Source organism: Elaeis guineensis, chromosome 2 (genome assembly GCF_000442705.2).
Source record: "Elaeis guineensis isolate ETL-2024a chromosome 2, EG11, whole genome shotgun sequence".
Taxonomy (NCBI): domain Eukaryota; kingdom Viridiplantae; phylum Streptophyta; class Magnoliopsida; order Arecales; family Arecaceae; genus Elaeis; species Elaeis guineensis.
Window position 1 is genome coordinate 90233945 of NC_025994.2, and position 24951 is coordinate 90258895.

The following is a 24951-nucleotide window of genomic DNA, read 5'->3' on the forward strand; positions in this document are numbered from 1 at the left end:
ACTTCCAAAATGCTCACATAACCACCGCCAATCGTCACTAGACCCAGCCCAATTTCTGTATGGCTGGGTCACAGGATCAATCTCCTTCGCCTGCAGCTTATTGCAATATTTATGAAGCCTACATCGCCAATCTCTGTATCTATTTGCAGTCATTTTGAGAATACATGCCGTCACTTCTTCGTCGGTGCAATCCTCGAAGTCAATGTTATCCTACACAGTCATCATACCAAAAAGCAAATACATGAAATTATTCATATAATAAAAAATTTATTTATATAATCAAAAATAATATAGATCATGTAATGATATGCAAGACACCCAAATTTAATTCTTACCTTGATGTGAGAGACTAGAGCATCACGGTATCGAGGAGCTACATGCTTGAAACTTTCAGCAGCCCACGAAAAATAATTCCACATATACAAACTGATCTCATTTGCGACGATACTAGCCTCTGTGCCAACTGGATGATCTCGAAATATCTGTCCCTTCAGTTTTTCATTATGTGTATGCACATATTTTTCCAAAACAAGACCCCTACTAGGACCACGCACTGCACGTCGATGCTGTATTCCTACATGTAAAAATTGATGAAATGAACATATATCATGTATCACTAAATGCATATAACAAAAAAATATATATGGTTTATAAATTGATAGAGATGTACCTGTAAGGGGATGAGCTACGGTACCATGACCTCCGGCTGGGCAAGCTCTGGCTGAGCACTAGTCTGCTCTGTGGACTCGGACAACTGAGTCTCATCTAAATCCTCTGACTCATCATGCAAAATGCTAAAGTGAGGATGTGTATCATCAAGCAGAGCCTGCTGCCTACCCCATGAACGTCTACATCCAGGATCAGTCATGATGCTGCAATGATTAAAATAATTTAAATCAGCACGTAATCAAAAAAATTCAAGTATTACATGATATAACAAAAAAATAAATTAAATTATTTATTCATATTAATTATTATTCTCAGATTCTGAACTCGTGTCCATATAGTCATCTTCGACGGGAGTCATAGAAGACTTCGACCCTGAAGTGCTATCATCATCGTCGTTAATAAAGTCATTATTGGATCGTGCTCGTGCCCGTGCCCTTATCGACGATCCAACAATAGAAACATCCTCAGGTTCATAGTCGTCTCTTTGTAATTGTCCTATGTCAATCGTATCATCTGGCACTAATATGTTATCTGGTGCTTGCATTTGATATGCTTCATTTTCAATAATTGCACGGACTTCATTCTCAAGATCTTCATCGTTCGGGCATGTGAAAAGTGCGGGATCAAATAAATGCCTATGCTGAGCCCTTATTGCAACTCGCCAAGGCTCTTTCATTTTGTTATCATCAATATACCACACTAGTCTTGCTTGCTTTGCAAAAATATAAGGATCACTTTCATACCATACATGACCAGTGTGGATACTGACGAGTTGAGGATCTATAACAATTAGCCTGTGTCATCCTAAGTCATACCATCGACACTTGAATAACACAATCCGTCGAAGACCACTATATCTCAACTCTATAACCTCATGCAGAACACCAAAAAAATCTATTATTTCACCCTTGTGCTCGTCCTCCACGCTTATTCCACAATTCTATGTGGTTCGATCGTGATCGCAATTTTTCGTTAAGAATCGCACACCATTGATTATGCATGCTGAATATACTGATACACGTCTGTCAGATTTTTGTGCAAGTGCAGCTAAGTCATTACTGATACAGTTAGGATTGTCTATATGTAGCTGAGCTATCTACAATTAAAAGAACAATAAGCAGGTTAAATTTGACAAAATAAATACTATATAAATAAACTTTTAATCACGAATGAACATGAACATAACTTACCCATTCGTCAAACCATGATGCGAATTGATTCCTATGTCGTGCCGCTGCTAATGTAAGATTACTTCTTCTGAGCTCACTTTCGTGTTCTCTGAAGTGATACAGTAATACCATGTATATTTTAATATGCATGACGACGTACATTCATTGATATATCAACAAATAAAAATTAAATGTATATACTCACATCATGTACGCTTCTACCTCCTCGCAATTGTTTAGCACATACCAATGCATGTCATCCGTTTCTTGTGGTGTCAACATTCGAAAATCTTTTTACCATATGGTCGGGCAACATTGGAGAACACGGACAATCCATCGGTCAGAATCTCGTCAACATCGATATTCCGTTGTGGCCTTGTAAATTTGGTCTCCACTCGCCGAAGGTACATAGAGCAGAATGTCAGACATTCATTCATAACATGTGCCTCTGCTATTGAACCTTCAGGCCGTGCTTTGTTAGTGACGGCACTCTTGTATTCACGCATCTCCCTATTCAATAAATTATCAATTGATATCACATATAATAAGAATACAATAATGAATAATAAATATTACAATATCATGCAATTACCTTTCAATTGGGTACATCTATCTTATATGTACTAGCCCACCCAATCTAGCCTCATGTGGAAGATGAACAGAAAGATGTATCATGATATCAAAGAAGACGGGAGGGAATATCATCTCGAGCTTACAGAGAGTAATGATAATCTTCTTCTCCAATATGTCGATCTGACTTCGTCTCAATGTCTTCGCACATAAGTCCCAAAAATAAGTTCCTAGATCAAGTAACGCATCACACACATTATCCGGCAACAATCCACGCAAACCAACTGGGAGCACATGTTGTAGAAGTACATGACAATCATGACTTTTCATCCCGACGATCTTCCCATCTTTCGACTTGATGCACCATTTCAAGTTTGAGGCGTATCCATCAGGAAACCTCACTGATCTCAAATATGAAAGAAATTAATTTCTCTCTCTTCGATTCAGTGTATAACATGCCAATGGCTTCACCAGTCTATCCCCTCGTCGAATCAAATGTAATTCCTTTCTAATCAGCATATCCTCTAAGTCAAGACGAGCCTTCACGGTATCCTTCGTTCTTCCTTCGATATTGAGAATGGTATAAAATACATTATCAAATATATTCTTTTCAATATGCATGACGTCAAGATTATGTCGAAGAAGAAGCATTTTCCAATATGGAAGATCAAACAACTTGCTCTTTTTTCTCCAATTTTCGATACTTGTTCGCACCCCTACTTGGCTAGCCAGACCCTTACCAAATATGACATCCTGTGGGTTGGGTAACTGATTTAAAATATTATCCGTAGACCAAAATCTTGGCTGCGCACGTCGTTCATGCTTGCCATTGAACTTAAGACTTCTCCTCCATCTATGATCATCTGGCAAGAAACGTCGATGGCCGGTAAAACAAATCTTTTCACGAATATGGTCCGATGTAATATCATCGTTACAAGTTGGGCATGCTTTATACCCTTTTGTACACCATCCAGAAATATCGCCATATACAGAAAAATCGTTAACTGTCCAAAGCAGTGCTGCATGCATACGAAAGATGCCTCCTGCAACATGATCATATGTTTCGCATCCTTCTTCCCACAAATATTGTAACTCTTTGATCAACGGCTCTAAAAATATGTCTATGTCTCTTCCAGGGACACGGGGACCTGGGATCAACAAGGCCAATAGATTAAAAGGTGATTTCATGCACTTTCATGGTGGTAAATTATAAAGAAATACCATAACAGGTCACATACTATAAGTAGTACTAAGATTACCATATGGATTAAATCCGTCTGTTGCCAACCCTAGCCTGACATTTCATGAATCAGCTACAAACCATGGATGTTCACGATCAAAATGTTTCCACGCATCTCCATCTGATGGATGTCTCATGACATCATCGTCAATATTGTTTTCCTCCTTATGCCATCGCATGTCACAAGCAGTATGCCTCGACATGAACAATCGACGCAATCATGGTGTAATCGGAAAGTACCGTAAAATCTTGCATGGTATTTTCTTTTTCTTCTTATCCTTACCATGACTTTCTTTCCATCTGCTTGAATGACAAATCGGACATGCTTAAAGATCTTTTTTATCCTTCTGAAACAGAACACAATCATTCGGACATGCATGTATCTTTTCACAACGTAGGCCCAAGTCATCGACTCCCAAATCGAGTCCTTTCAATAATTTTTTGGCTTCATAATGACTTGACGGAACTAACTCTCCCTCTGGCAGTAAGTCCTTCAAAAATTTAAGCAACCAATTAAACGAGTTGTTTGACCACTTACCAAGTGCCTTCATGTGTAATAACTTTATTACGGCGGACAACAGAGAGTACTTCTTACAACTAGGATAAACATCACTTTGTGCATCTCTTAATAGACGCTCGAATCTATCATTTATAGATATATTACTGTCCTCTTCAGCTTCTTGTCTGGAAATGAAATGCTGATGTTCTGCTCTCGCTTCTACATTTACTTCAAATAATTTCGGATGAAGATCCTCTAAAATTTCTCTATCTTCTTCACCAAGTGTTTGTCTTTCACGACTGCATGATCCACCGACTGACGATAGATTTATGGGACTCCTGGACAACATGCTCGAGCTAGTCGGCAAATCTTCACCATGACAAGTCCATCTCTTGTAAGTCACATCTATACCGTGTTCGTATAAATGATTCTGAATGTCCGATAAGGTATACCAAAATAAATTCCTACATCGACGATATGGACAACGAGCTTTTTCATCTTCTCTAGTATGATTGGACGCCACATTCATAAAAGTCGTCACACCCGTAATATACTCGAGACAGAACTTATCACGCAATGACATCCAACCACGATCCATACCTACATATTTATGATGCAAACTATACAATCAATTTTATGTAATAATAGTTGACTAACGCCTTATATAATCCATTCAGGAACGTAAGAATTTAATATTGCAATACATATCTTCTATACCAAAAAAATTTTGATAGCATTTCGATGCAGTTCTCCAGATACACAAGCATTAAAATTGTGCTATGTATCCAAAGAACATGATCGAAAATACCGACAAAACTCTACGATATAGAAGCACATGTGTTGCAATATTAAATTCATTCACGTGCCCAAACTATCCACGAGGATAATTCGAGAATAGTGTGTAAAGCGCCAATATTTTTTTCATAAAAAAAAATATTGATTTATGCACGCTATCCTCGAACGAAAATTCTAAAGCTTATAAATTTGTTATGCTACAATTAATATATTATTATTAAAAATATTTTTATTTTTAAAATATTTTTAAATTATGATTAAAATTAATTATATCAAATAAATAATTATATCTAACATTATATCTAATTACTAAAATAATAAATAATTACTTCTAATGGCTAAAATTTATTAAGAAAAAAAATTAAAAAATATATAAATTAAAAAAATGATTCTCACCTTCAATTCTTCCGTGAACAGTGATGGTGACAGTGACGGCAATCGACGATGGCGGTGGCGGCCCGACGGCGGCGCGGCGACGATGGCGGCGGCCCTACGAAACCAGACAAGCCAGGTAAGGGATCGACCTTCAACTCTTTCTCAGGTAAGAGACTGAGAAAGAAAATGAGGGAGGGAGACAGGGGATGGAGGGGTCGACCAGCGGCGACTGCCTTGCAGACGCTGCGGTGGCGGGGGACGGGAGGCCGAAGCGGTAGGCGGCGGCGGGGGACGGGAGGCCGAAGCGACAGGCGACGGCGAGGGATGGGAGAGGGTAGGAGGCGCTCGAGGAGCTTGAGCTTGGGGAGGAGATTGGAGGGGACGTTGGTGGCGAGGACAGTAGGACGGCGGCAGATGAAGGCGTGGAGCTAGCGGGGGGAGAGGCCGGCGTGGCGGTGGAGGAAGGCGAGGACGGCGTCAGGCTTGTCGGGGGTGGTGATGTGGAGGAGGGATTTGGAGGCGATGAGGGCCTTATCCTTGGAGTAGCCCAGGCGATCCATCAGGTACTCCGCCATGAAGGGTAGAGGAGAAGAGGAGGAGGTAGTCGTTTTGGCACCGGCCGGCGAGGAAGAATATGAGGAAAGTATGGAAGGAGGAGGAAAGGGAGGGAGGAGAGGTGGCCGCCACCTTCGTTTTATGAACAACATGCTTTCTTAGTTTCTCCGGGGCAAGGTGAAGGGGCTCACTGGACCTGGCTTTGTCCTAATCTCTGCTCGCTGTTCGGCTTCTGTTTGCGGTATGGCCAAAGATTGACTGCAAAATCTTCGACCATTTTCTTCAATGGGGAACAGCCGGCGCTGCAGCTCGAGGCGGAAGAGGGGCAGAAGAGGAGGAAGAAGATGAAGGAGAGGGCTCTAGGGTTAGGGTTTCGAGGGATTGGAGGGAACCGGAGGGAAGGAGGCAGAGAAGAGGGAGGATTCGAGGGACCGGGTTTCGGAGGGGAGGAGGAGGAGGAGGAGGTCGGAGTCGGAGAGGAAGCGGAGGGAGAGGGAAACGGTGGAGGCGAGGAGGGAGAGGACAGGCGAGGAGGGAAACGATGGGGGAGGGACGGAGATGGCGACACAGTGGAGACCGAGAGGGAGACGGTGCGTGGAGGAGAGGGTGGCGAGGCGGGAGGGAGATGGCGCACTGGGAGGTGGGCTCGATCAGCGATGGGGGGCGGGCTCGAGCGGCGACGGTGGCAGAGAGGGAGGGCTCGACGGTGGTGGGGAGGGAGAGAGAGAGAGGATGGTGGTGGGGAGGGAGAGAACTTATCGGGAAGGACGACCGGCGATCGGGGAGGGAGGACTGTCGCCGGAGATCGGGGAGGGAGAAAATTTGGACGACCGTGGCGGAGATCGGGGAGGGAGAAATCAACAGGTTTATTTTTAATTAGGGCAAAATATCAAAGGGGTTTTTTTTTTTAATTAAAAAATATGTAGCGACGAAATACATTCGTTGCTAAAAATAAATATTCTGTCACAAAAAAATATATTTTTTGCAACAAAAATTTTTTCATCGCAAATGATTAATTTTTTGCAACAAAAATTTAATTTCATCGTAAATATAAAAAATGGTCGTAAAATCAAATTTTTCGCAATGAAACAAATATTTCATCGCATAAAATCAAATTTTTTGCGACGTAATTATTTTCGTCGTAAAAAAAAAATTAGCAACGAAAAATTTTTCCATCGCCAAAAAAAATATTTTTTTGCGATGAAAAAAATTTCGTCGCTAAAGATCAATTTCTAGCAATGAAAATTAAATTTTCATTGTAAAATATTCAAATTTTTTCAACAAAATAAAATTTGGCAACGCAATAGTTTCGTCGCTAAATATAAATAAAATTGATCGCAAAAGCCTTTCTTTTTTGCAACAAAATATCAATTTCGTCGTAAAAAATATAATTTTTTTACGATAAAATTTTTTTTGTCACAAAAAAATATTTTTTTACTACGAAAAAAAATATTTCATCACAAAAAAAATTATTTTTTGCAACAAAAGAAAGGTTCGTCGCTAAAAATCAACTTCTAGCAACAAAAATAAAAATTTCGTTGTAAAAGATATAACTTTTTGCAACGTAATTTTTTTCGTCGCAAATACCTGATTTTTGGGGACGAAATTTAAATTTCGTTGCAAAAGCTTAATTATTTGCGACGAAATAAATTTCGTCGCTAAAATTTTGTCGTTAAAAGTCAAATTTCTTGTAGTGTCCATTTGAGGTGATCTTAGGCTTGTTGGACTTCTTTTTTCATTGCGGACCTCGTTGTGGGCTTAATATAGATCGAATCTCGAGGCATCAAATTCTAATAATCTCCACCTCGACTCGATATTCAGCCTCCTCCTAACTCTGTGAGTTTCTGGATCTCCTCATCCCCATGTCCTGGAGCAATCATCTACTGATCATGGATGGATAAACATAGGAGTCAAGCTAGGCCACTCGATCCCATCTCCGTCATATGCTGTGCTCCTCCTGACTTGAGACCTACTCGGGGCATCATCCTGCAGTAATAGGAATCTCATCTTGCTATATCGCTTTTCATCCTCCTAAGTCTTCTGTCTCGTGCCCGATCCATTTTCACCTGGAGCTCTACCTCGCTCTAGGCTCCTCCTGACTCCCGAAACTCTACCTCGCACTGGACTCTCCGTTAGCTAATAATATCCTCTCCTCCTCTTCTTCTCCTCCAAAATAATCCTATCACCTCGTAGCACCTTCAGGATTCATCCACGAGCTACCGTCCTGTAGCCTCTCGAATTCAGTCTGCTCAATAAGATAAAATTTTATCTGAAATTGGATAAGTATCAGACCTCCCTCAATCTCCTCACTGCACCATCAGGCATCCTCCAACTGATCGTTCTGATGCTTCTGATCACACGTTTGATCCATCTGACAGATAAACAGTGCCCTCACTATTTTTCAGGGAGTCAAACTGCTCCTCTCTACAACATACATGATAGGTGCATGCAGAATCTAAAATTCATTCCTGAAAAGAAGTAGGTACCTCGTCAGATATCTCCAGGATATCTCTCTCTGAATAGCTACTATCCGTCGCTATAGCAGTCATCGTCCGATCCTTGAGTTGAGAGTAATCTCTGACTAGATGTTCCAACTCGTCACACTGGTAAAACCTGATTTTGTTCATGTTCTTTCTAGACTTGGACCGTCCTTATCGCGATCTCTTATCACTCTATCTACCGCCTCCTATTCCTTCAAAAACCACCAAAGCTGAGCTACCGCCACCTGAGCTCGAAGCCAGATTCTCCCTCCTGAGAACCACATTTTGGAGTATCGCTGTAGTGACCTCGTCCATCTTGATGGTACTCTTTTTCACTAGAAAAGCAGTCACAAAGGACTCATATAAAGGGAGAAGCGATGCTAGTAAAACCAGCACCCTGGTCTTCTCCTCAACATTCTCACCAATGCTGAAGAGGTCAGTGAGGATCTTCTGAAAGTGGCTGAGATGCTCCTGCACACTCTATCCCTCAGTCATCCGCAGCTGGTAAAATACCTCCAGAGAAAAAGAGTGTTGGTGAAAAATTTCGTCATGTACAACTCTTCGAGCTTCGACTACAGCACTGTCGGAAAAGTCTTGCTAAGCACATAGATCACCACCTCATCCGCTAGGTACATACAGATGGTACTCACTGTCTGCATCTGTAGCCATCTCCAATCCTGCACCTCCATAGTGGTCGGCTTCTCCTCGTACAAGAAAGCATCGATCAACCCTTGTTGGATGAGCACGTCCTTCACCTTTGCCTGCTACAAGGAGAAATTGCTCTTTCCATCAAACTTGTTGATCTCTATTTTGATTGATCCTATCTTTTCCATCTTCAATTTTGCTCACCACCACTGCAATCTGCATCTTTATACCGCCTCGCTCTGATACCACTTGTTGGTGGATGTCTGGCCATGATACTACCTCCCAGGATCTTTTCGGTACCGCATGTTGCAGCAGAAAGAAAAAAGAAATAAAATAGAAAACAATCAAATACGTGGATCAGCTAAAAAAAACTCATCTCCATGGGGCATGCAAACTTCACAATGAGAAAAAAAAATATTACAAGAGGAGATCTCACCCTCAACCTTCGTACACCCAATTTCATCCTCACAGAAAATTTTTCTTCACAAAAGCTCTCTTTTTAGGAAGACTTTTCTAAACCCTTGAAATGATTGCTGTCCGCTGTTCAGGAGCTCAGCTCCTGCTCCTCTCAACACGTGGCATCTTCACTCTCTAGTTCTCCACAGGTTCTCTGGTTTTCGTTGAAGAAAACTGCGCCACACAAAGCCATCCGCGCCACCACGTCCGTTGCCCCTTTTCTGTTCAGGTATCGAGCCTTTTAAAGGCTTAAAAAACAGCTTAGAATAGGATAAGGACTCCTTACAACACCCGGATAAACCTCTAGAGCTATTGGATTGCAGCCGCAAGCACCCAGGACCATCCGATCGCATGCCGGTCTACGGAATGGTCCATGGACTACGAGAAATGACCCAGAAATGCCACACGGTCCATGGTGGACTGCGAGAAATCGAGGGGAAATGCCCCCTCGATCCACAAGCCTCCCTGTGCACCATCCGGTCCATGGTGGACCGGACTACGGGCTCCCAAGTGGGCATGCATGGGTCTGGGCCACACCTGCGGGCTCGTGCGCCTATTCCTGGGCCACACCCCGTGCACTGGGCCAGGCTCTATGTGCCCAGGCCGCACCAGCACCGCTCTACCGGCTGCCGGCAATCTTCCACCGCTCCGAGTTCCATGCCAACTTCAATCGAGCATATCTCGACCATCCGAACTCCGTTTGAAGTGATGTTGGGCTCGTTGGACTCCGTTTTTCATCACGGATCTCGTTGTGGGGTCAATATGGATCGAATCTCGAGATATCAAATCTTAACAATTGTAATAACCATGATTAGGACTTAATCTAGATGATAATCTTTAGTAAATTAAAGGAAAAATAAAGTACTTACATCAATAGAAATATTGCAATAACATTAGAAACCTCGTGCTCGGTCCGTGGTTTGCATATCAATGTACCCTTCTTTCAGGTTCCACTTGATAATTAGGAAGATCAATCAATAACAATAATGTAGGACCTTGTTTGCTGCTTAAGCGATAGCCTTACCTAAGGCAGCTTTGTTAACAGAATTTAGTTTACCTACTGGATCTGAATTCCGAATCAAATTAGATTAAGGTCAATCATAGATCAGAAACGATAACAAATCAGAAGCATATTAATCATATATGATGTCAGATGCTAAAAAATATATCATTAAGATATGTTCAAATGATGAAGAAAGGAAGGGGATGTCATAGACGAAAATACAGCTAGCTGTTTCCGTCTTCTACTTGGATCACCAATAATTGACACATGCCAAACCATTGAGAAGCCAACTGGAACCCCCAAGAAAACTATACTTTCAACACACACACAGTTACCATTTTTTTCTTTTTTTTCTTTTTTTCTTTTTTTTGGACCCCTCAGCTGAAGCACCCACGTGTTGAGTCTTGGTTCTTCTGGTCCAAAAGGATGTTTTGGACCCGGTTCAGCCAACAATTTCTTCTCACACACACGCACGCACGCAAGAAAACTAGGAACAGCTATCGTTTTTCTGAGTTACCATTTTCTCATGACCTGCTCTTTTACCCGTTTCTCCTCCATGCCCAGGAAGCGTGTTTTCCTTGGCCTCTTATCATAGACGAACTCCTCGTTGCGTCTATAAGTAGAACAAAGAACATGGATGACCGTTAAATGAAGCACAGGCTGTATAGTATGTATGGCCCTCCATCTCCTGATGACCCCTGCACAGTATTGTAAGATACAAATCATGCACTGCAGGGGATCTATATTCTTGACCGATACTCCCGTTAATGTTTGATTCCTTGCCTGCAGTTATTGAGGTGCCTGTCATGTAGCACCACAAGTAGACTCCATCTCAATGTTATAATCTATCTAATACATTAAAAAAGAGCTAATGGCTCTCCCAGCATGCCATCAGTTGATATAATAAGCGGGTAAAACCTCCTTGTCTCATGAAAAAAAAAATTTGTGACAGTGTTCCAAAATTCCTTTTAATCTTTTTATTGTAAGTCCTTTTGTGATCGTCCGATTCAAAATAAATGGCACTGATTTATCCATCCACAATCAATTTTAATCAGTCATGTGCGTGACTGGTACGGTAAATAATTCAAATTATGAAGATGATTTGAAAATCAAAAATTGATTGATTTTGTAAATAATTAAAAGTTTAGAAATATTTTTGACAATCGATTATTTTGAAAGTTTCGTCTCCTTCCTTCTTTCCCTTCTCTATTTTTTTCCCTTCATCTCTACTCACCACGACCTCCTCTCTCCTAACTACCGATCAAACCCCGCCCCTCTTCTGCGGCCTCAACTACCTCCTTTTTGATCTCCAACCGACCAATTAAGCCCCATCCACCTCCACTCCTTCCGACCACTGCGGCCGCTCCTTCCCCGCCGCCGATCAAGCCCCGTCCACACACTCCACTTCTCTTTTGACGGCTGGTGTGATCAAGCCCATCCAACCTCTTCTTTTCTTGTTCATCTCTGACTGTCACTGCAGCCTCGACTACCTCCGATCAAGCCTCGCCGCCTCAACCATACCGCTACAACCACCTCATTCTCTAGATCTGACCATCCCATCCTCTAGTTTCGATTCTGATGGTCTGAAGTAGCCCAAGTGGAGGACGAGGAGGAGAGGGGGTGGCAGTGGGCAACGGTGGGGAAGGTGGATGGAGGGGAGGATGGGGATGGCGATGGAAAATGATGGGAAGGTGGGCGAAGGAGGAGGACTGGGGCAGTAGTGGGCAGGGATTTGCGGTAGTAGGCTCAAGCAACAATAGTGGGCTACGGGGAGGCGAGCGACGGATGCGGTGGTTCTAGTGGCAGAAGGGGAAAGGAGGCGATCGAACAGTGACAAGGAGGTGAGTGGCGGTGGGGTTGCGAGCGGCAGACCCAATTGTTAGGGGGAGGCAGGTGGCGGCAGTAAAGTGAGCAATGACATGGAGGAGATACGAAGAAGAAGAGAAGGGGAAAGAAGATTAAAAAATAATAAAATATTATTTTTAAAAAATAATAAATTATATAATAATATTGTAGTGGAATATCTTAAGTGCTTTTCATAATAAAATATTATTAAAGAAGTGCTGTAACAAAACTCAAAATAGAGAGAGAGAGAGTGAGAGAGAGAGATGCGATTTATGTGTTGGGAACTGGTTGGGGATCTTATGTTGCTAGCGGAGCACAGAAAAATATGCCAGTTATCATGTAGCGCTAATGGCCGATTGATGTTCTTTGACTCTGGATCTAAAAAATTTACAAACAAGCTTAAATTGAACCCAAGTTTGGCATTGCTTTACTGGAAGTTTCCTTTTTTTGATTAAAAAAAAAAAGAGAAAACTTCCAATAAAGTAATTCAAGTTCAAATTCATGACCTAAACAAACAGCGTCAGATTTTAGTTCAGCTCTGAATTAAGAAATAAAGAGACCATGAAGAAATGTTGTCGTGGCATGTGCATCGGGGGCATATTAAGCTTGATACATTGTTTCATCTTGAGCTTGTGAGATCAAGTGCTGTCTATGTTATGGTTGAGAGGTTTCCAGGTTATTAAAGTAGGGCTGTGCAAGAGGTTAGGAGGCCTCATCTACCCAAAAAATAAAAGAAAGAAAGAAAGAAAGAAAGAAAAGATATATAAATCAAGATAGACTAGAGTTCAATCTACATACAAATGTATCTACATAAGAAACTCACCCCTAGATCTTACTTATGGGTGAAGGCTATTGGAATTTGGTGGGTGGTACTTCTTGTGCATATGCTCAGTACCACTTTGTTAAGATGGATAGAAGAGTACTAAATCATATATGATAAGAAATGCTTGAGAGAGGAGAGAAAAAATATCACAATTCATATTCATTTCATATCCACCTCCTGTCACACACTAAGGAAACCACTTTTATTTATACTACTCACAAAAATATTAATTACTAGCTAGAGTTATATGACTCTTTGATCACCACAATATATTAATTAATATCTTACACACTTCTCTAATGGATACACATATATTTCTAAACTTCTAATATATGCATTCACACTATTCTAAAAGCCACAAATATATTTCTAGATATAAGTTCATATATCCATATTTAATACATCTCTTTGTACTTAGACATGCATGCATAATCCCACTCACATAGTTTGATGTATTTTATGATAATAATAAATTCATATTTATCTTCCAACACTCCTCTTAAACATAAATTTTTTTTAAACTTTTCTTCTTCAGCTTCTTGTAACTGGCCCACATCTTGAAGAAAAATATCTGACAGCAGAAATATGTCTTCGGGATGAATGTTCTTTCTTCCTGTCATAATTGCCGTCAAATTTCTCTGCACCATATCCAATGCCGCTAGCTTCTCTTTCAATGCATCATATTTTTCTACCACTTTGTTGTATATCTCAGTCAATTCTTGATGGTCATATTCGTCATATTCTAGATCATATAGTTCTTTATAATTCACGTCTCTTACCACAAAGTCATACATAGTTCTGAAATACCTGATTACTTTTAATGCTGCTTCTTGCTTCACTTCTTTCTTTGTATTAACTTTACCTCCACAAATCACATGTATCCCATATCCATCATCAAGATTAGTATAAGCCACAAAAGTAGGATCATGGTTTAATCTATACTTTTTACATAAAAATGAGACTGACAGTAAATTTAATTTCTCAATTAAATCTTTGAGTACTATTTTAAATGAAATTATCATAATAATTAATATTACCTCACTGGATACATAGTTCTCCATTGTACTTTACCAAAACTTATAATTCTCTTCGTAGTTGTATTTTTTTAGAGACTTTCTTCGTCTCTTCCATAAAAGACTTCTTATCTTTTTTACTTGCGAAGTTGCACTTTTCGACTCACACTATATATCTCAATGGATATCTATTTCTTATCTTGAATCTGGAGTATCATATAAATTGCAAACTGCACACTTAATAGGTCTTCTAGCTTGAAATTTCTTGCTTCATATAGAGAATGTTTTTCTACCTTCGCACCTTTTTAGATTATATCTTCCTTTGACTATTGCCTTAGAGCCGTGCTAGCATTGACTATTGCCGTAGGACCGAATTGGCTTTGACTATTGCCATATGACCGTGCTAGCTCTAATACCAATTTATTGAATTTCGATGGTGGATATTGTGTATATGCTCTGATACCACTTTGTTAAGGTGGATAGAGTAGTACTCAATCAAATATAATAAGAAATACTCGAGAGAGGAAAAAAATAAGATTATAATTCATATTTATTTCATATCGAACTCTTACTACATACTAAAAAAATCACTTCTATTTATACTACTCACAAATACATTAATTACTAGAGTTATATAACTCTTTGATCTCCACTATAGTTCTCCAGGAGACGCACATATATTTCTAAACTTTTAATACATGCATTCACACTTTCCTAAAAGCCACAAATACATTTCTAAATGTAAGTTCATATAGCCACATTTAATACATCTCTTGAACCTAGACATGCATGCATGATCCCACTCACATGTTGAATGTATTTTATGATAACAATAAATTCATATTTATCTTCTAACAAAGGCAGCCATCATTTGATAAGAACCTAATCAACTTTCTAGGCATAGCCTATTTTAGAACTTCCTATTCTCAAACCAGAGCACCTGAAATTACTCAATCTGCAGTAGATGTGGTTTGGTAGAGATGGCGTTCTCAAAGCGCGCTGAATGCCATGGCAGCCCCATCAACTGGTCTTTGATGAGGAAGGTACGTCATCTTTGCATCAGGATCGAGCAACTCCCACCTAAGAAATTAGGCACCAAAAATTGTCAAAGTACTACAGAGAAGAAGCATTCTCATATGTTATTTGGTTGTTCTCATGAAATAGAGTTGTCTAAGACATTTACTTGTAGCCCAGAGCAAGATGGTGCAGAATGATTGTAAGCTGTATTCGTGCAAGCATGTTCCCAGCACAGATCCTATGCCCCCATCCAAACACTTGGAATGTTCCAGGCTTTGCAGGTTGCTTCAAGTGTAAAAGCTCCAATTAGTCACAATTAAAACAGCTTTCTTGCTTGTAAACTAGTAACAGGTGCACTCTTAGTGATGCTAACTTACGTTCCAGCGGTCGGGATTGAAGCTCAGTGGATTGTCAAAATTCATTGGATCTGTATGAAGGGATCGGATCCAGACAACAACTTGCCAATCCTTTGGTATTCTATAACCTGCATGCCTTATTTGTTTAATTGCATTCCAAGATGAAACATGATAGCATACATATCCAATACAAGGCAGGGGGAGGGGGAACTCATTTCATTTACCTCCATATTCAACATCTCTGTTGGCAACTCGGAAAAGAGTGGGGGCAATATTTGCCAATCTTATTGTTTCTTCCACTACCTACATTTTTCAAAAAAAAAGAAAAAAAAAAAAAAAAAGTTGACCTAACATGATGTTTAGATTGCACAAATTTAATCCATAGCGAATCCCAGACCTTAGCCGTGTACTTCATTTGCGATATATGATCCAAAGTAATGAACACCCCTTTCTTCTCCTTGCTTATTATCCTGTTCTCCTCCTGCATGAAAAGAAATAACTACGTGCATGATTCAAAACGATAGAGATACGTAGAAGAAAACTATTTCACGGGAAGTGTCTTCAATTATACCCGAAGCTTGTGAAGAACCTCTGGTGATTTAGAGATGTGATAAAGAGCCCACATGGAAGCGAGTGCTGTCGACTGATAACCTCCGACGACCAAAGTGACTATATTATCTACCACCTCATCATCAGTCAGTTGCTTCCCCTCCTCATCTTTAATTTGCATCAGACCATCCATTAAGTCACTGTTTTCATGGATCCCATTCTTTCTTCCCTTCCTCTTCTCCAGTTCTTCTCGGAACACCGCAGTCAGCTTTCTCCGACACTGTTACAAATTCAATTCATCATACAGTGACCAGCACTAGTCTTTAAAAAAGAAAAAGAAAAAAAGAACAAATTGAAGAGCATGCGTGGTACTCGACTTAAATATCAAGAAAATAACAATAAGAATACGCAACCTTGAGCGCATGGTGTACTGCTGACCCCGGAAAATTTATCGGATAAGCTCTCAATCCTTTGACTAGGCCTTCAAACCACTGATCTATCGCATCTGTGACTGGGCTGGGATCCATGCTTACAAACAACTTACATATATTCTCAAATGTCACCTGAAATTTATGACATAAATTTTACCCTATATTTAATATCAGAACCACGTATGTACACATCATGGCTTTGGTAAAAAGATCAAACCTTTTTGGTTTCGAGCACGGCATTGATGGTGCCCTTCTCTGCCCAAGAGCGGAGCGCAGAAATGACACGTGGCTGCACCGTGTGGGCGATTTGCCGGAGTGCTTGGGGCTGATTAATCGCTTTAACTACGAAGCTCTTCAGCCTTGCATGCTGCTTTCCTTCCACGTTGACGAGGGACGAGAAGCCAACGAGCTCAGGCTCCGGCCAGTGGATTCGGAAGTCCTCGGCGGAGTTCAGCACAAATTTGTTACTGGCCGGAGAGCATGTGAGGATGGTAGGAGACCCAAAAAGATGGGTCCTATACATTCGCACTCCTTCCCCATATCTACCAACAAATCGTTATATATATCAATAGCAGCAAAGCAGTAGTGATTTAAACCAGCTGAGATTTGTGCAACCAATTGTCTTCGAAAAGTTTTATAGCGTCATCAGGAATCATCTCCATTCATTAATAATCAGTTTCCATTAATCCATTTTCCTTTTTTCTTTTTCCCCCATTTTGGAAGACCAAGGATTCGGTAAGTTGGGCTTGGCCTATATATAATGACACCATGGGGACACAACGGCACGTAGAATACATCATGTTTCTCAAAGGGTTTGTCATGAATAATCATTTTATTATCTTTATGAACTATGAAATTTTTGGCCGCACTCCTGCATATGTTCTCAAAAAAACAAAAAAAAAGCTGGATTACCGAAGTGATTTTAAGTTACTTGTTGGGTGGATGTCTGATCAGGACACCTCTCAAGATCCTTTCCGTACCACGCAATGCAGCAGGAAGAAAGAAGAAACAAAACAAAAGGAAAACAATCAAAAATACGTGGATCAGCCACAAAAGGGCTCGCCTCCACGGGGCATGCAAACTTCACTATGAAAAAGAAATTTTACAAGAGGAGACCTCACCCTCAACCCTTGTACACCCAATTCTCTCTCACCTGAAGTTCCCCTCACAAAAGCTCTCTCTCTCTTGGAGACCCCCTTGAACCCCTGAAGAGCCTGGCGACCGTTGTCCAGGAGCCTCCTGCTCTCGCCTCTCTCTCTCTCCTCTGGTTCGTACGGCGGCGAGAAAATCCAACCACATGATTCTCTGTTTCGTCACAGGGCTTTTATAGACCTTAATCACGACTTAGATCGTGATTATGACTGCATAATCAACCAAAATCACGTCCCAGACCGTCCGATCAAGATCGGAAGCCACCCATGCCGTCGGATCGCGCTCCGGTCCACGAAATAGTGCCGTGGACCGCGAAAAATGTGTGGGAAATGCCCACGCGGTCCACAGGCCCAGCCGTGGACCGCCCGGTCCACGGTGGACCGGGGCAAAGGGGCATCGGGCCTGGGTCGCGCATCCCGCATGGGCCTGGGTCGCGCATCCCGCGCAGGCCTGGGTCGCACGTCCCGCGTGGGCCTGGGCCTAGGTCGCGCGTCCCGCGCGCCGCCGCCTGCGGCCGCGCCGCTGCCGCCCGCCTCGATTCTTGTGCCGACTTCAAAAGCTCGTATCTCCTCCATCCGAGCTCCATTTTAGGTGATCTTTGTCTCGTTGGACTTCATTTTTCACCGCGAACCTCACTGTGGGCTCAATATGGACTAAATCTTGAGGCGTCAAATCCTAACATTACTGTAATTGAATAGACCGCAGATCCTATATATTCTACTGCAAGAATGAAGAAAATTACGATCTTCCAAGTAAAGTTTGGAGTGACGTAAGTAGGAAAAATTCTATAAAATCCAAGATGTTATTTGCAAATGGATGGAAAAAAGATAAAGACCAGCTCGGAGGGACTTCTCGTACAAGGTAACTTGCCCCTTCAAAGTGCTGATAACTCGGTCTTCCGGAGCTGAAACATCTAGTCAGAAAGACAAAGGAATAGAATATTGAGTTTGAAATCTTCTAAGATCATTCTCAGTATTACTTGACTTCTCATTACTTAGACTCTTGAAATCTCTGAACCCATGTGCAGGATTGCTTGGACCTTGGGTTTCAGAAGATCGGCACCCAGACAAAGAGCCAGCTTCAGCAGTGGCCCAAGGATTATCCTCGGATCTAACTCTTAGAGGAGGCAGATGAGGACCCCGGCCACCATGATGACTTTCGCCTGACCTTGCCACCGTCAGAAGTCATAGAAAAGAAGGAAGAAAGAGAGAGACCACGGAGAAACATAAAAGGAAAACACTAGAAACTAAGCTAAAACAAAATGAAATGCAAAAAAAAGGGAGATCAAAGGATGGAAAATCAATTGGAAGAGAAGTTTTGATTCTAAAAACTTCGCCGGTGCCGGAGAAGGCAACGGCAGATGGCAAAACCCTTCTCTACAAGCTACAGCAGCAAGAGACAAAAAATTTTCAACTGAGTAATAATAGAAAGAAAAGAAGATAGAAGAAGCTTATTTATACTACTCACTAATGACCAGGATTAAAGATCCTTACTATTAGATTTCAACATGTGGCATGCATTAGGGCCACTGAATTGCTTGACTCTTCATTGCACCACCACCAGATCAAGCCACTTAAGGCCAATCTGCGAGAGGTATAGTAGGATTTACTGACGAGCAGCACATGGCAAACCGTGATAGATCTGAATGTAACCGTCAAATCCTCTTTGCAAGCCATTATGCCGCAATGCCTCGAGCCGCCCATCTCTTATAATTGCGTGGGATTCGGAAAGTGACACATTATTATATCTCCAAAATTCTCTCCACCAAATAGCGCATATTAAATGATTTGATCTAAAAATCAAACCAAGGGTCGAGATCGAGTCTGGAAATCAGCTACTTTCTTCATCCGAAGTGATGGAATTACTTTGGGCTCGAAAGTGGGGGATAAATGTTATAGAGAAAATATATCACCTAACCTTGATCTTCTCTTCTTCAGGATGTGACCAACCAATCACTTTGAATCCGGTACCAAAGACTTCCTTGGAAGTCGGAAAGAGAAGATCGGGCAATCGAACTAAAATGATTCCTCATCGTTGGCTACCACTCGACCCCATGATCGAATGCACATCGACCCCATGGTTGGAGACAAGTTGACGACTCAAAATGATGCTTTACGCCATCGGACCATCACAAAAGAAAACATGGACCAGAAGAAATCTCCCAGAATCTTGGATGGTTTTCTTTAATCACGGGCATGTAAGTTAATATCACGTAATTAATGTTTGTAACCTACTACCTGCGATTCTTGTGATCGTGGCCATTGATTCTCTACTTTCATTACTAAATTTGGAGGTAACACACGACTATTCCACTTTATATAGAGGAGGGCACAAGGGACTCTCATGAGAATTTACTTTCAAGAGAACAAATCTGCTCTCTTACTTCTATTCTCTTTTTTCTACTATTCTCAAGCTCCGACTAACTAAAGCTTCAGAGAGTCTTCCATCGGAGAATCGCTTATGAGAGTGGGCTTCCTTTTTCAGTTTCCTCAAGAAGTCTCACTTCTCGAATTAAAGCCGACCTCTAGGTCGGAAGGAGGCCGACCTCATCCATACATCTCAGATTGAAATCTTGCAGTAACAATTTCATTATTTAAGATTTTTTCATCATAAAAAAAGTTTTAAAAAAAAGGACTTAGATAATTTTAATCCTAGTGTTATTTCTAATTAGAAACCCTACTGCTTTAGGAGGAGAACAAAGAATATGGATAACTTTGATTGGTGGTTAATTTTAAGTACCTCGGATCAAGGTTCTTCTAGTCATGGGCATTGGGCCATGCATGGCATGGCCCGGCCTAGGCCCACTGGGCCAGGGTCCAAACAGGCCATGCCAAGCATGGCCCGTTTAGCCCAAACCCCAGTCTGGTATAGTTCTAGGCCTGGGGTCTGGCGGGCCGTGCCAGACACGGCATGTGGCCCGTCAGGCCCATGGGTCTAATGAGCGGCCCTTTTTTTTATATAAAAAGACAGTCCAAATGGGCCATGCCTGGCATGGCCCATTTAAGCCCATTACAGGCCGTGCCAGGCACGGCCTATTTAGTGCCATTACAGGCCATGCCAAGCATGGCCCATTTAATGTCGTTACGGGCCAGACATAGCCTGTAATGGCTAATTTAGTTTTTTTTTTAATTTTTTGGATTGGATAACGATTATTTTTTATTTTTTTTACCATTTTAACCTCCCAACAGCTATAAAACGACTAATTTTAGGGATAATTTAAAAAAATAAAAATATTAAGATTCCTATAAATACCTCCTTCCTCTTTCATTTTCACCACAGTAAATTAATTCTCCTCTCCTTCTCTACTACTACTCTTTTTTAATAATATTTAGTAAATATTTAATATTTAGCATTAGCAAGTGCTCAAATGCTATACAAGAGGAGGATTAGTCCACCTATTGGAGCCTTGGAGGTCCTCATGGAAAGCTCACAAATCTTCATCTATCTCTACTCAATTTCTTCATTTGGTTAATTTTTATTATTTGTATAACTCAGATTTAGATATAGCATCTTTTGATGAGAGTCATTCTGGCATTTCTCTAATTTTTAAGAAAAAAAAACTACTGTTTCTACTCTATCTAAAACTAATACTGAATGGTAAGGCTCTACCTCTTCTTCCATAAAAGGACTAGTGCTGTATTGAATGATTTTAAAGGAGTCATGATAGATAGAGTTTTAAAAATAAAATATAAAAAATATATCAAATTATATAGTTGTGCTAATAGTGGGAGAACTGGTTATTTGAAAAAAATATCAAGAGAGCCACATGATGAGTGATGCTCGTCTTCAAAGTACCCTTAATACACAAGAGGATAATCTTATAGATAATTTTGCATATAATCATAAAAATCAAAGGAAAGTATTGGTAAAATAGATAGTTAAGAATGAATTATCTTTTAGCTTATTTGAGTCTTTTAATTTTGAAGAGTATGTTCAATTAGCCCTACAACCTGCTTACAAAAGAATTAGTAGACGTATATTTAGAAGAGTAGCTATGACTAATTTTTTAGTAATGAAATAAAATTTAATTAAAATTTTTTCTGTCTTAAATTCAAAAGTATCATTAACTTTTGATATTTGGACAACATCTGCTGGTAGTTATTATTTTATTACTATTACTGCTCATGATATTAATAATGATTGGCTATTAAATAAACTAATCCTTGCTTTTTGTGCTTTTGGATTTTCCTATTCTAAAAAATAAATTTTTAATGCTATTTATCAAACTGTATGTTCATATGATATTACTGATAAAATTATATCTATTACTTTTGATAATATATTTAATAATAATTCTACTGTTAGATTATTGAAGGACTCATTGCATCCTATTCTAAATAAAAATTTGTTACATATTAGATATGCATATCTTATTTTAAATCTCTCTGTTCAATCTGGCATGGCTATGATTCAAGATATTATTATAAAAATTAAAAATACAGTTTTTTTATTCATGCTTCAAGAGCAAAATTTTAAGAATTTAAACAAATATGTATAAATCATGGCAGATACTTTGAAAAAATTTAAACTTGATATAGTTACTCGTTGGAACTCAATATGTACCATGACACATGATGTATATCTATATAAAAATTTATTAAGTATATATATTAATGATCGTGGATTAGGTTTTATATTGAAAATGATTGGAACAAAGATAAAATTTTGAAAAAATTTTTGGTTAGTTTTTATAATGTCACTAATATTCTTTCTAGTGTTTATTATCTAACTTCTTATTCATTTTTACAACAAACATATTTTATTAGTCAAAAATTTATACAACACAGATATAATGATATTTTAGAGCTTACTATTTATGAAATAAAATCTAAATAGAATGAGTATTAGGACAAGATATGTTCTATGCATAATTTAACTGTTGTATTTGATTCACGTGTTAAATTAAATAGTGTGCTAATTTTACTTGATGCATATTATAGAAATATGAATCAAGATCTCGAACCCACTAAAGCTAAGATAAATCAACTTCCTTATGATATTTATGCTTTATATGATGAAAAAATTCGTGGACCTAGTGCTTCTCGTTCACAAACATCTGCCTCTTTTTCTAATACTTCTCGTTCATCATCTGTTTTCTCATTCATTGCATATAGGAGACATCCACATGATTCTTCAAGTTCATCTACATCTTCATCTTTAAATAGTGAATTTGAATTTTATTTACAAAATGATCTTCAATCTGCATATGATGAAAATCAAATAGAGAGTCTTAATATGTTAGCATGGTGGAAAAGTGTTACAAATCAATATCGTGTAATGTCCTCTTTGCATGCGATATCTTAGCTATGCCGATATCTTCCATAGCATCGAAATCTGCTTTTAGTGTACATCAATGTATTCTAGACGAAAAAAGTAGGATGATGAGTAAAATAATTAAGATGCTACTCTGTTTCAAAAATTGGTTAGATGCTGAAGCGAGACTTCAATTGATAAAAGTGGACATGATACAACATTTGATGATGACAACAATACAAATACTACCGACGCATGACGATCAGTAAAATTTTTAATTATAAATTTTTTATATTTATAACTTTTTAATTTTTATCTTTTAATTATTGAGGTGAGTCACCTTTATTTCTTTTTTTTTCTTCATTGTATTCTGGAGGTCAGGCCTAGCCCCCCTCCTTTTTTTTGTATTATTTTGATTGTTATTAATAAATCAGTACAGGGTTACATGCTAAACCCCCCACCATTATAAGATGATTTTTTATTTTTACAAAAAAAATCCAACATTTATATTTAATTTTGCTCCTTAACTCTTTTTTAATTTATAAAGAAAATTATATTTTTAAATTCAAAAAAAAAATCAGGCCAGCACGTGGGCCATGCTGTGTCTGGCTCACAGGCCGTGTCGTACTGCCTGACCCACAAGCCATGCCAGCCCAGGTGCTTATGGGCCGTGTCAGGCTTGGGCCACAGGCTGCAGACTCTCAACTCAGCCCAGTCCCTTTTAATGGACTATGCTTGGCACGGCTCATTATCGTAGCAGTCAGACCATATCAGATTGGGCTGTGTATTGGGCGGCGAGATTTATTGCCCATGTCTAGATTCTTATTTGACATACTGAAAAATGCGGTAGCGGTGTCCAAGTAAAAGATACCACTTCAAAACTCTCTCTCTCTCTCTCCCTCCCTAAAGAGCCAGCAGGGTGTACCACCGTTCCTAATGTTCCAACACGAAACATAGGACACGTCGACTTCTAGTAGTTCTAGCAAACCTCATTGAGTTGGATGGACCCCTCTCTCGGGAGGGGAAATTTAAAAAAAAAATGAAAAAGGAAGGAGAGTATGTACAAGATTTGCTAAGAAGAGCTCTGCCTACCGCTGCTTTTTGGCTTCGATGAAGCCGTCGGGCCGGCGAAGGATCTTAAAGTACCAAAGAAAGGTGAGGGTCTCCCCTAGAAAGGGCAGCCCCATGTGACCCGGTGGAAGCTTTGTCCGTCCTTGCATGCCATTGTTAGCGGTTGGTCTCAACCTGAGGGAAGCCAAGAAGAAGGCGTCGTTCAAGTACCACAACGCTTGCAGCAGCAGCGGGATCGCACCCAGAACGAGGCCACACCACCAAGCCAACGCCGAGACGTCCATGCCTAAAAGCTAGTAGCTTGCCTCTCGTTTTGTGGAGCTAAGACGAGGTCTTTTTGATATCTGGGGATGCCTTTGATTCCTCGCAATGCATTCCTTTGCGCCATCCAAAAACAGAGGACGGCCAGCTATTTTTTATTCTTTTCTTTCTTTTTTTTTTGGTAGGAGGACGGCCAGCTTTTGGAAGAAGGCCAAGGGCCCAAACTGGCTGGCGAGGCTTTGTACGTCATGGATTCCCCTGCTTGACATGATAGGATTCTGTTACCCTACGATTTACAATCCGACGTGATGCTGATGTGTCACTTAGTGGTTGCACGAACCTCATGGATTCCACCAATCCGCTCCTGCCACGTTGAATCTTAGCGTCTGGGGTATAATGGTGCCGCTAAAGCTTTATTAGCTGGGCAGGAGATGGACTCCCTCGCACCGTACCTGCTTTCGTTTTTGTTTTTTTGGGTGCATGGCAATATCTGCGTCGGGACCGTGCGTGATGTAGGGTGATCGCTGTAATGTCTGGTGCGTTACGCATGGCTGGTAAAATTGATGTGAAGTATCCATCGGCAGTGACGTTGGGCTATCGTATGCATCGAAGCATTTCAAAAAAAAAATAAAAAAAATAATCCGGAGTGTTTGATTAAAAAGAGCGTGAATCTGAAATTAAAATCTGGATGGAAGATTTTCAATCATTTAATTATAAAAAAATT

General features: G+C 40.1%; 1 protein-coding gene across 1 annotated transcript; it reads right to left on the reverse strand.

The window, feature by feature from the left end:
* Positions 1-14712: 14712 nt before the first annotated feature.
* Positions 14713-24447, reverse strand: LOC105055311 (ent-kaurenoic acid oxidase 2). The gene is made up of 9 exons (XM_010937088.4): positions 23988-24447; positions 16708-17032; positions 16473-16622; positions 16082-16339; positions 15908-15991; positions 15735-15813; positions 15532-15638; positions 15321-15439; positions 14713-15217 (listed from the first exon to the last, which is right to left on the reverse strand). Exons 1-9 carry the CDS (start codon positions 24248-24250, stop codon positions 15127-15129), a joined length of 1476 nt encoding a protein of 491 aa, XP_010935390.1. The 5' UTR covers positions 24251-24447; the 3' UTR covers positions 14713-15126.
* Between the last annotated feature and the right edge of the window lie 504 nt (positions 24448-24951).